This window comes from Thamnophis elegans, chromosome 1, assembly GCF_009769535.1.
Source record: "Thamnophis elegans isolate rThaEle1 chromosome 1, rThaEle1.pri, whole genome shotgun sequence".
Lineage (NCBI taxonomy): Eukaryota > Metazoa > Chordata > Lepidosauria > Squamata > Colubridae > Thamnophis > Thamnophis elegans.
The window spans coordinates 185,286,140-185,299,177 of NC_045541.1; the positions used below are offsets into that span (position 1 = coordinate 185,286,140).

The 13,038-nt window shown below is 43.7% G+C and overlaps 1 protein-coding gene across 2 annotated transcripts in view; it reads right to left on the reverse strand.

Annotated features, from left to right (window-relative positions):
• Window positions 1–11,351, reverse strand: part of ELAVL1 (ELAV like RNA binding protein 1) — a 29,390-nt gene extending 18,039 nt beyond the window's left edge. Inside the window, exons 1-2 of one of the 2 annotated variants that reach the window (XM_032239021.1) lie at window positions 11,185–11,351; window positions 1,159–1,348 (exon numbers count right to left, since the gene is read on the reverse strand). In XM_032239021.1, the coding sequence (XP_032094912.1) occupies window positions 1,159–1,330 (172 nt within the window). In that variant the 5' untranslated portion in view covers window positions 1,331–1,348; window positions 11,185–11,351. Of the gene's footprint in view, window positions 1–1,158; window positions 1,349–10,833; window positions 11,137–11,184 lie in introns of those variants that run through there. The other variant, XM_032239014.1, reaches the window with a different exon arrangement.
• Window positions 11,352–13,038: the final 1,687 nt, after the last annotated feature.

Below are 13,038 nucleotides of genomic sequence, written 5' to 3' on the forward strand. Positions count from 1 at the left end.
TTATGGTCTACTCTACCTTATCAAATGCCTTAATGAAGTCCAAGTAAACTATGATGATGTTACCTAGTTTGGATCATGAAACGTCTGGGAGAAAACGACCATGCTCAGAGGGCACCAAGGACCCCTTGTAAATGGCTACATGTTCACTCTGGAGATTGGGATGTACCCAAGCATGCAGGTAAGCTTCTCCTTTGTATAGTTGTGGATCTGATATTTATTTATTTCAAAAGCTTCTGCTTCTCCAGTGATCCCTATAACGGGATTAAATCCACCCGTGCCCTAGGGATGGCAAAGGTGGAAAAAGCACTTTCAAGACCAATCAAAGCTTTAGTAGATCACAGCATCACTGTTTCAGGAAAGTCCTTTTACTTATAAGCATGGGCTTCTTTTGAAAGTTATTACAAAGTTTTAAAAGTGGGCGGCCATCCAGTAGCAGTCAGTGTGATTTAAGATACAAGGGGACTGGCACCACCATTCCCTGGATCTTAAAAAAAAACCCAACCACCTCAGAATGTTCAGATCCATTCTTCAACAACTGTGTCAGAAATCAGGAGGCGTGACAGGTCATCACTTTTAGCCACACACACACACACACATCAACGCTGACACCAGTTTGTAGGTAAAGGATTCAAATTAACTGTTGAATTGTCATTTTGCACCGAAGGTACAAAGGTGTTTTTTTTCCTTAGCAAAAATAAATAAACTGTTCTGTCTCATTGACAAGCAAGATTTCAGTAGACCACGAAAAGAGACTCCTTGACTTACAACAGTTTATTCAGTGATCGCTCAAAGTTACAGTGGCACTGAAAAAGATGACTTACGAGCCATTTTTCACACTTACGGCCGGCCATTCAGCACGCTCATGGTCATGTGACCAAAATTCAAAGGCTTGTCAATTGACACGTATTTACGACGGTTGCAATGCTCCGGGGTCACGCGGCCCCTTCTGCAACTTTGTGACAAGCAATGAGGGAACCAGAAATATGTCTGAATAACCATGTTACTAGTTTAACAAAGGCAGTGATTCTCTTAACAATGGTGGTAAGTAAAGTCGTGAGATAGGGCAACGTTTACTTAGCCACTGTTTCGCTTAGCGACAGAAATGTTGGGCTCAATCGTCATCGTAAGTTAAAAAAAAAAAAAAGAGGAATAATTTACCTGCCACTTTGTCGCGGATAAGCTTGGCGGATTCAACCTCCCCTATGCTGCTAAACAGGCTCCGTAACTCGTCCTGGGTCATGTTCTGAGGAAGGTAGTTGACGATTAAGTTTGTCCTTCCGATATCGTCCCTGCAGTCGTCAGCCATGTGATCCTCATAACCATTAGACATCTTCACGAGAGATGAAACCTGTTAAAAGGCAAGCGCAGGGCTCGATTCTGTGTTTTTATGCTGCAGAGAGAAGGCAAAATGAAGTCGAAACAGGGCTCTCGAAAGCTGCCCATCCCACACGCATATTTATAATAGCACTTAGCCTTAACCCTTAGACTTATAGACCGCTTCAGAGTGCTTTTACAGTCCTAAGCGTCTCACAGAATCAGTGAATTTCCCCCAACAATCTGGGCCCTCCTTTTACTGTCCTCCAGAGGAAGGACGGAAGGCTCACAGTGAGTTAGCTGGCAATACTGCATTCTGACCACTATGCCACCAAGACCCTTCCTTCCTTCCCTCCCTCCGGAAGTTGAAGTCCACAGGTCTTATAGTTGCCAGCTGCTCTAGACATTCAACAACAGATGCCCAAACACAACTCTGGCCTCAGAACAATGCCCAGCCTACAACTAGCTTGATCTGTGTGTGCCAGCCACACAAGTGCCTGCTCAAAAGCAGATTCTTCCTTCTTCCTCTGGATACACTTGAATGACATCACAATTTAGCACAAATGTCTGTCTATGGAGGACATTTTCAGCAAAACTGCTAGCAAACACAATGATTTTGAACTAGCCCATAGAATCTTCCTAGGGGACCGGTCACTAAACTGCTATTTACAGAGAGACAGACAGACAGAGACAGAGAGAGAGAGAGAGGAGGAGTAAGGCCGAAGGGTTTAAACAAGAACTTTCAGCAAGAATGTGTTCCAATTTATTCTGGAAATAATACCACGGTGGGAGTCATACCCTGCCCTTTCCATTCCGTACACGTACACTAGGGAACCAATGCTAATTGACATAAATTTTCCCAGGGACAAAAGCTTGTTTCATGGCCAGTGGTGAGAAAAAAGGAAGTAAATTTCACTGGGGGTGACAGTGGACAAAATATATGCCTAAGTTAAACAGAAAAGGCCTTTCAGCAAGGGGAACTGTAGCTCTCTTCCGCAGTTGAATTTTTTTTTAAGTCTGGATTATTATTTCCACATAATAATTACACAGAAAGTTCATCTTTAATAACACTGCCTATTATAGCCTGACCGCTAAAAGTAATAATGTGCAGTTTTATTAAGAATAATCCAATAAAAAAGAAAAAGCAATGTTTAAGAATGCTGTCTATCTGTAACAGAAACTCAGATTTCGAACAAAGAAATTATTCCTGTTTAACCCTATTCTATTCAGCCACTATACCATATTTACTTTTAAAAAATGTATGTTTCAATGATTTTTTTTTTTAAATTCTCTTCAGAAGACTCAAGAATGGACCTATTGGCAAAACAAAAACTATTTTTAAAAAATCACAACGCTAAACTGTCTAACCTTTGGTATCTTCTTTCAAAATGTCAATCTGAAATACAATAAGGTCGATCACATTTTTAGCTTAATCATTCATTCATACATACGTACATACATAAAATAGCAACAGAAGGAGTCCCAACATTCTGAAAATCCATTGGGTTTGAAATACACCAGACAATTTATATATTTCTTCATGTTTTATACTCCCAAGAACATACATGCATGGTTTGTCAGCATATTCTATCAGGAGTAACTTGAAAAAGATAATCAGCAGAGAGATAGAAATGATCAACTTATTCTTATTCAGTATTCTTATTCAGTGTGCTCCCATCCCAAGCTAAATAATGTATTCATCTGGGTCTCCAAAGCACCTGAGGGTAGGACAAGAAGCAATGGATGCAAGCTAGTCAAGGAGAGAAGCAAACTAGAACTAAGGAGAAATTTCCTGACGATTACAACAATTAATCAATGGAAGAACTTGCCTCCAGAAGTTGTGGGTGCTCCAACACTGGAAGTTTTTAAGAAGAGGTTAGATAACCATTTGTCTGTAATGGTCTAGTCTCCTGCTTGAGCAGGGGGTTGGACTAGAAGACCTCCAAGGTCTCTTCCAACTCCATTATTCTGCTCTGTTCTAGCTTATTCTCCAAAGCACCTGGGCAGAATAAGAAGTAACAGGCAGAAAGTATTTCGCAAACATGCTGGCTGGGGAATTCTGAAAGTTGAAGTCCCCATTTTATCTTGCTAAAACACCGATCGAAGTCGCCAGCTCAATGCTTCCCAAAGATGGCCCTTTGTAACACTTATGTCAACTACTGCCAACCTATGTGCTTCCTTCCCAAATGTTCTTCCTCAGAAATGACTTGCTTAGAATTACCCTGAAGGTTGTTTTTAGATTACTTATTTTACAGTTGTTTTGCAGAATTTACACAGGGTAGTGGTTTCTGATGTGTCCAGAACATGGGTGCAAGAAAGATAACCAACCATCTTTTGGTCTCCAAAGTCAATGGGTGTTTAAGGGAACAGCGCGGCACCTCTCATGCGCTCCACATACTCTTCCTGTCCTGCACCCCCTTGCTCCCTACCCCACCTAACAGGAGCCACTTGCCTTCCTGCTGACCTTGGACTTGTAACTTCCTACTGGCTTCCCCACTAACTTTCTCGCTGCAAGTTTCCCACGAGCAAAGGGAATGGGGAAGCCAGCAGGAATTTGAGGAAGGTGTGGAAGAAGATATGACAGGGTGACAGCAAGGGAGGGCGGGAGGAAGAATTTCCAATGTTCCCTGGCAGATGCCTACAAGGAAACTCACTGGGGAAGCCAGCAGGAAGTCAAAATTGCCCCTGCTCCCGATGCATTTTTGCCCGTCCAGGGTCATTCTGTTTCTTTTTTTTATTTAAGGATATATCTCTGAAATGAGGACTCAGCATGGCACAGGTTGTTTAGTATCTATTCCAAAGTCTTCATTGATGTTCTACCAATTGCTAATCTGCAGCACATTTCTTGACAGTATCTTTAAAATACCATTGATAGTTGACTATATGGCAGATACTCATCATCAATTCATGGTTACTATGCCTGTTGTCTGCACATAATTTAAGGTCTATACAAAGCTAAATTTTGTTTTAATGAGCCATTTGCGAGCCAATCCATGCATCCATTAACTTCTAATGTACATCATTTGCATAAATTTGCCATGCAAATTGTCCAGTCAGAAGTTAAATTGAGCACACCTAACAGAAGCGAAGCCAAGCTCAATCTCTACTTCTTCTTCTTCCTAGCGCATTCCCGGAAGTGCAGGGTCCACTTTTCAGATCACTGAGTGCCACTTTGCATGGTCAGCTGCATCTCCACGGTGCAGGCTCGAGTCTTGAACATCTTTGTTGATGGTATCTTGCCATCTCTGTTTTGGGCGCCTGCGAGGATCCCATCCATTGACTTCTAGTTGGTAGGCAGCCTTGGCACAGTGGAAGGTGCTGCCCTCAAGACATGTCCATACCAGCGGAGCCGGCCTTCTCTCATCTTCTCAATAATTGGTGCCACACCAAAATGTTGTAGAGTGGTGTCATTTGTGATGTGGTCAAGAAGGGAGATGCCGAAGACGCAACGGCATTCGCATTTCCATGGCATGGAGGGAGCTTTCGGTCCCGGTTGTTGCTGCCCTGCATTCAGTGCCATACAGGGCAGATGGTTGTCTTGTAAATCTTAGATTTAACACCAGTTGGCACTTGTCTGCCACATAACATATTAGTGTGTTCTTGCCAATTTTAGGTTTTCTCCAGAGGTGGTGACAGTCTCTAAGTTCTCGGTTTTCTTGATGTTGAGGTGGAGTCTTAAATGGTTGAAATGTTTGAACTTGCTGCTGCTGAACCGGCCACGCTTTAAGCCAAAAACACCGGCCTGAGGATGGCGAGTGAGACCTCGCCGAAATGTTGCCAAGACAATCTCAATCTTACAAAGGAAAAGACTCGAATACAACAAGACCAACATACCTACATCCATGGAAATCTATGAAAACACACACACACATATATGTATATATGTATATACATGCAGGTATATAAAACATCTTAAGAAAGACAAGATCCAGCTAGAAAACCAAGGAGTCTATGAAATACCATGCAAAATCTGCCCAGCCACATACATTGGACAAACTAATAGGAGAATAAATGCACGCATCACAGTACACAAGAACGCAGTCAGAAAAGAAGAAAAAACTTCCTCTCTTTTCCAGCAACAGGACATGAAATTGATTTTGATGGAACCAAATTAATCTCCAAAACAGAACACTTCAACAAGAGAATAATTATGGAAGCCATCGAAATAGAGAAACACCCCCACAACATGAGTTAAAGTGATGATACCTCCCACCTACCAGACATCTGGAAACCAGCCCTAGTCAACAAATCAACCCCACCCACAACCCAGGTCATTACAACACAAAAGAACAACAGACACACAGCCAGCACCTCAGCCACACAGGATGATACGAAACAGCGGACCAATCTACACACATCAACTCCATCTACCAATCAGGATGCAACCACACAGCCAATCAATCCACTTACAGCAACAAAGCCAGCACTCCACACACACACACCAAGATTTATACAAAGAGGACAGCTCCAACCACGCCTTACTCGCAAAAGCACGAAGCCGAAAACACCAGCCTGAAGATGGCAAATGGGACACTAGATATATATAGTGTCACAACCCCTGGTATGCCCAAATATGGGAGTGAGCATACAATATTCTTTCCAGCATTCCCATTTAGATTATTCCAAAATCATTTTATTACACCTATTTTTAATATCAATTCACTCTGCTAGAGACTTCTTGTTTAGCCCTTTATGCCAATTTTGAATTTAAACTGAAATTGCTATTTTCATATAGAACTGATCCTTTCCCTGCCTACAATTGTTTTAATTTATTCATTCACATTAAATTTCCAAAGTCGACGATCTCACTGCTGCAACTCTGGGAGGCTTACAGTTAAAACAAGCAATACAAAGAGAGAGAAACCTGCAAAAACCATTAAAACTATTAAACATTAAAAGAAAATCTGCAGCAAAGAACCATTCCATTCTAAAAAATATAACTACAGGTAGTCCTCAACTTACCACAATTGAATTGAGAAATTTGTTGTGAGTTTTGCCCCATTTTACAACTTTGCTTGCAGCATTTCTTAAGTGAATCAATGTGGTTGATAAATTAGCAACATGGTTGTTAAGTGAATTTGGTTTCCTCAATGACTTTGCTTATCAGGTCACAGAAAGGGATCACATGACTCCAGGACACTGCAACTGTCATAAATGTGAATCAGTGGTCAAGCATCCAAGTATAAATCACTTGACCACGAAGATGGTGCATTGGTCGGAAGTGTGAAAAAGGGTCATAAGTCGCTTTTTTCAGGGCTGTTGTAACTTTGGGTGCTAAGTGAACTGCTGTAAGTTGAGGACTACCTGTTAGGCTGTCTACCAACATGGCCAGTTTCCCAAGAATAGCTGCAAAGCTGTGTCTTCGGGGTTTTCCAGAAGACCAAGAGTTGGGGGCCTGTCTCAGCTCAGGGGGAATAAGGTTCCAAAGGGCAGGTGCTGTGGTTTTTTTACTCTCCTCTTTTCCATGTCCTTGGAAGTTTTTTCACGATTCCCCTTTGACACGACCAAAATCCACCATACTCCTCACCATCGTTATACCCTCTGCCAATTGCCTCAGTCATCATAAATAATCAAACTAACCATGCTTTTCAATTAATATGAATTCATTTGCCATGTTATAAATGAATAAACTTGCTTAAAATCACAGGTTTGACTTTTTTCCCCCTAAACTGATACTCATCAGCAACGGTTCTCCTTTATTCAGATGCATTATGTATCGGCTTTTAATCATTTTCCCACATTTATTCCAAATCACTATTTCCATATACAAATGTTAGCAAAAATATATATAAATGAGCCCAAAAATAGACTTTTGCTGTCCATAAGGAGTTTGACTAATCAAAGCTTTTATACTTTTTATTACTTATGCTGTATAGAAATGATGTGGAGTACTTTATCCACATACTAATATGCAAGTAGCACTAGTCGGTGCTACTAAGGGCAGTGCAAGTCCCTTAGTCAGCATTAGCACATTCTAGTCAATATGCCATAAGTGAAGTGCCTTAATACTACTCTGTGCAATCTCAGATCTGTATCCTAGAGGCTATTGTGAAAGCTAATATACCCTCACTTACTTCCCTCCCATCAACCAGAGTTATATGCAGTATACTGGCATACATTCATGATGCTTCGATGACATTCCCTCCTTCTAATTAAAGTAGAACCATAAAGCTGGAAGGGGACATCAGAGGACTTAGCAATAGCAATAGCAGTTAGACTTATATACCTCTTCATAGGGCTTTCAGCCCTCTGTAAGCGGTTTACAGAGTCAGCATATTGCCCCCAACAACAATCCGGGTCCTCATTTTACCCACCTCGGAAGGATGGAAGGCTGAGTCAACCCTGAGCCGGTGAGATTTGAACAGCCGAACTGCAGAACTGCAGTCAGCTGAAGTAGCCTGCAGTGCTGCATTTAACCACTGCGCCACCTCAGCTTCTAGTCCAGCCCCTTGCCAAGGCAGGAGTCCTTATTCCATCTTGGACAAAGGATTGTCCTAAAAAATTACACATCATGGCATACTTATTAAACCTCTTATTTGATGCAACTGTTTATTTCTTTTTAAATACCTTCTAATCCCAATTTTACTTGTATCAAAAATAGGTTTTGTTGCATTCAAGACAGACATATAAAGTGCTTTCCACATCATTTTCGTTACCTTCCCTTTTCAGGAGAAAAAGTCTGGTCTAATATTGATCTGTCATGGAAAGATTCTAACAATTTCTTACTAGATGTGACCAGTATAAGTTGGATCTTCTGCTACCTTTGTATTTTTATTGTGAAGTACCAGGTCTTTAATTCAAACTGTAGTGATTCTAAACAAAGCATGGAAACAATAGCACTATAATAGTAGCTCACTCAGAAAGTTCCCTCACCAAACTTTGGTCTTTTTTTTATGGAGAAAAGCACCAAAGTATGTCTTTCTAACTTTTTCCTGTAACAGGGAAATAATAGGTGCCAGTCTTCCAACTATCAAGCCAAAAAGGCTTAGAGGCCACTGCAATGATTAGCGATCCAGGTTCAAAGCTCTATACCCAGGATGGCAAACTTATGGCATGCATGCCACAGTTGGCACTCGGAGCCATTTGTCAGGGCACGCGAGGCGTTCAGCCTTTTTTAAAGCCATTTTTCTCCCTCCCAGGCTCCAGAGGATTTATAGGAGCCTGGGGAGGGCGAAAAGAGCCTCCCCGCCCCCGAGGCCCTCCGAAGGCTTCAGGAGCTTCCCTGAAGCCTCCAGAGCGCAAAAAAAAAAAAAAACCCCAGCCCTATGGGCAAACCAGAAGTTCGGCTCGTAGGGTCGGCATAAGCCCTCCGGAGGCTGCAGGGACCTTCAGGAGGCTTCCCTGAAGCCACCGGAGGACTAAAAACCGGTTTGCTCGTAGGGTCCTTTTTAGTCCTCCTATAAAGCCTCTGGAGCCTGGGGAGGGCGAAAAAAGCATGGAAAAATTGGGGAGGGGGGTCATGCCTCTCATGCGCGTATGCGCACTGGGGGGGGTCATGCATTGCATTATGGGTGCGGCACGCCCGTGCACGCCCCCCCTGCGCTCCCTCTCTTATGGTACGCGAGCCAAAAAAGGTTCGCAATCGCTGCTCTGTACAGCTCTATGCAGACATTTGGATGACTTCAAACTGATCACAAAGCCCAACTAACTTTTCCTAGAACGCTGATTCAGTTAATAATTCTGAATGAGGACTTGAGGACACATGTAGACCTCCAAGTGGCCTCAATGACTCTCTCCAAGGATGCAAATGACCAGCTGTCTGCAAGGAGTATAAATCCTTCTATTTCCCACTATCCTGTCAGAGCTGAAGAAGCTTCTTGGAGGAGAAGCAAAATGTCTTCAAAAGGAAAAACCAAAAAGTTCAGTGGCCTCATGAAAAAGCACCTTTGGGACAACCATGACCCAGATGGCTGAGAATCTCTAGACTTCTGAATGAGAACCATAAATACTTATAGAGTATCAACATTTTAGATCACTGTATATGCCACTTAGGCCAGTGTTCACTCTTAATTATCACAAATACTTGCTTCTCCAGGACAAAGTATTTAGCCTTACCCTCCTGAGAGAAATGTTATATACAAGTAGTCCTCGACTTACGACCACAATTGAGCCCAAACTTTCTATTGTTAAGTGAGACATTTGTTAAGTGAGCTTTGCCCCATTTTATACCTTTCTTGCCACAATTGTTAAGTGAATCACTGCAGATAGTAACTTGGTTGTTAAATGAATCTGGCTTCTCCATTTACTTTGCTTGTCAGAATGTGGCAAAAGGGTTATGCAACGTGAGCCCAAAACACGGCAATGGTCGCAAGTATGAGCCAGTTGCCAAGCACCTGAATTTTGACCACATGATCATGGAGATACTGCATCAGTCGTTGTGTGAAAAATGGTCATAATTCACTTTTCCCAGCACTGTTGTAACTTTGAACGGTCACTAAATGAACTGTTGTAAGTCGAGGACTACCTGTATTAACAGCAATAGTAGGTTAAGTAAAATGTTAAATCATACAGTGGCAGAAAGGAATTACTAAATCCAAGTTTGCCAGATTCTTTAATTCATAAGGTTTTCATTTAGCCACTTTTCTTTAAAAATATAGTAGCATCCACTATATCCACTATGAGATTTAACATTTTCCTTAACCTATGCACTGCAAACTATGTCCTTACTCTTCTCGTATAATATTATAAAATAATATTAGAGAATGTTTCTATGTAGGGTTAAAATGTGGGGTCTTTGGTGCTCACTGAGCTGGGTCGTTGGTGGCAGATGTTTCTTCCATATACTGATGTTGTTACCTAGCTGGGTAATGAAACGTCTGCAAGAAAACAGAATAGAATAACAGAATCACAGAGTTGGAAGGGACCTTGGAGGTCTTCTAGTCCTGCTCAGGCAGGAAAAACTATAGCATTTAAGACAAATTGTCCAATCTCCTCTTAAAAACTTCCAGTGTTGGGAGCATTCACAACTTCTCGTGGCAAGTTGTTCCACTGATTATTCTATCAGGAAGTTTTGTGTTAGTTTAAGGTTGCTTCTCTCCTTGGTTAGTTTCCATCAAATATTGGAAGAGCTGCTATCATGTGTTCCCCCCCCCCCGTCCTTTTTTCTTTCATTAAGCAAAACCCCAGCGTTGGGAAAGGGACCTTGGAGGTCCTCTAGTCCAACCCCCTGCTCAAATACCGCATTCAGAGAAAGCGATTTGCACCCCTTCTCTTCAAAACGACCCAGCTCAGAGAGCCCCGAGCCTCATCAACTACCACCTCCAGGTAGTCCATTTTACTCTGGCGTTTCCATCCTCAACCGAAGGGAGAGGTCGCTAAAGCCTTTCGACGTGGGGGTATTTTTAAAAACATGGGGGGGGATAGTGGGTGGCCGGAGAAAGATCCGAGGAAAGGCCTCCCTGCAGGGCCTTTCCCAGCAAAAGAGGCCTGTCCGCTCGCCCCTCCTTCCTCCCTTCCCTCCGCAACAATGGCGCCGCGGCCTCCATGCCCGGCATGAGGAAAATGGCCGGCCCAGCCTACCTTCTTTCCAAAACTGAGGCCTCGTCGAGGAAAACGCGTCCCTGGAATCCGCCCGGGGGAGAAAAAAAAAGGAGGTGGAGGAGGAGGAGCCAAGAGCAGGTCGCGCGCGCCGGGCAATTCCTAAGGCCGGTCCGGGGATTATGACGCGTTTCCCGCGCCCCGTGGCGTCACGGCACGCACCGCCCACGTAAAGGCCCGTGCGCCGCGCGGCCTATCCTTCCCTCGCGGGCTCGCGCAGGCGCAACACGGAAGCCACGCCCCCTTCGCGTCACAGGCCGCAAAGCAGGCCCTTCCCCTTTGCCTCCTCCTCCTCCTCCTCCCCCCTCCCCCAACCGCCTCGGCCGCGCTCACCTGACGACGGCTTCGGCGAGGCGCCGAAGAAAGGAAGATGGCGGCGGCGGGGAAGAGGGGAGGGGAGGAACGAAGAGGACGAAGAAACGGCGGCAGCGAAGCGACGGAGAAGGAAGAAGGAGTGGGAGGAAAAAGCTGGCAGGGGTCCCTCCGGCCACTCGACGAGTCGCTCCCTCAATCAGCGGCAGCAGCAGGAGAAGGCGGGCGGCGTTCCTGGCCACGCCCCTTTCCCCGCGCCCCGCCCTCCGCCGCTCATTGGCCGCGGAGCGGATGGCGGCCGCTGCCCATTGGGTCGAAGCTGCGCCGTTCAAAAGCCGCTCGCGCGCGCGCCAAGCAAAGGGAGGGAGAGACATGAGGAGGGCGCTTGCGGGCGGGGGAAGGAGGGACCGCGGGAGGGGGGGGGCAACTGGAGAGCGGCGCCTGCGCAGTTGCGCCCGCATAGCCTCCGGTTTCCCACGTTACATTCTGGCCCGGCGCGAGTCTTTCTTGCTTTCGACCCGCGGTTCTTTTTCCAAGCTGCTCGGCCGAGAAGTGGGTGGGTGGGCTAAAAAGTTACGCGTGGGCCAGGTCCCCATATTACAAAGGCGTAGCTTTTCTAGCTTGGAAGAATGGAGACTAGAGCTGGGAAGGGACCTTAGAGGTCTTCTAGTCCAGCCCCCTGCTCAAGCAGGAGAACCCATATCATTTCAGACAAGTGACTGTCCCAGTCTCTTCTTAAAACCTCCAGGGATGGAGCGTTCATGATTTCTAGTGGCAAGCGGTTCCACTGGCTAATTTTCCTCACTTGTTGGGAAGTTTCGCCTTCATTCCAAGTTGCTTCTTTCCTTGATCAAAGTCTATGGAGATTCTCAGCCATCCAGAGCCTGGTTATCCCAAAGGTTATCCCTTTTTTTTTCAGGAGGCAACTGGACTTCCTTCTTGTTTTTTCTTTGGAAGACATTTCACTTCCCATCCGAGAAGCTTCTTCAGCTCTGACTGGATGGTGGGGAATGGATAAGGCAATGTTTCTCAACCTTGGCAACTTGAAGATGTCTGGACTTCAAGTCCCAGAATTCCCCAGCCAGCGAATGCTGGCTGGGGAATTCTGGGACTTGAAGTCCAGACATCTTCAAGTTGCCAAGGTTGAGAAACGCTGGCATAAGGTGACCAGATTTTCAGATTGGTAAAGAGGGACACCTTTGACCAGGGGGGCGGGGGGCTTGATTAAAAATTTTATATGGAGCAACAAAAAATTTCATATGATGCAAAAATAGTATTGTCATTTTTTTTTTATTTCAACCTAACTACAATTTATAAATATAAATTGTAACTTGATGCCAAACATCAAAATTTTGATCGCGTGACCATGAGGATGCTGCAACGGTCGCTAGGTGTGAAAATGGTCGCTAAGTGTGAAAAATGGTCATCAGTCACTTTTTTCAATGCCATTGTAACTTTGGTCACTATACCACCTTTCTTGCCACAGTTCTTAAGTGAATATCTACAGGTGGTATTTTGTATTTTGGACAGAATCTTTTTTTAAAATAGTCTAAGACAATTTAAAAAAAGAATCCACACAGAATAAATTGAAGTAAAACATTTTAAAGTATTGTGCATAGAATTTTTAAAAATGGTTTCACTTCAATTTATTTTGGATAGAATCTTTTTTTAAATAGTCTAAGACAATTTAAAAAAAAATCCACACAGAATAAAACTATTTTAAAAAATCCTATGCACAATAAATAAAATATTATTTTAAAATACATTAAAAAAATAAAAGAAAAAAACCCGGCTCACTTACCAGCAGGCAGGCACTCCAAGTCAATCCAGAATGATGTAGATGTTAATACAAAGAACTGACCAAATTAAAATGGT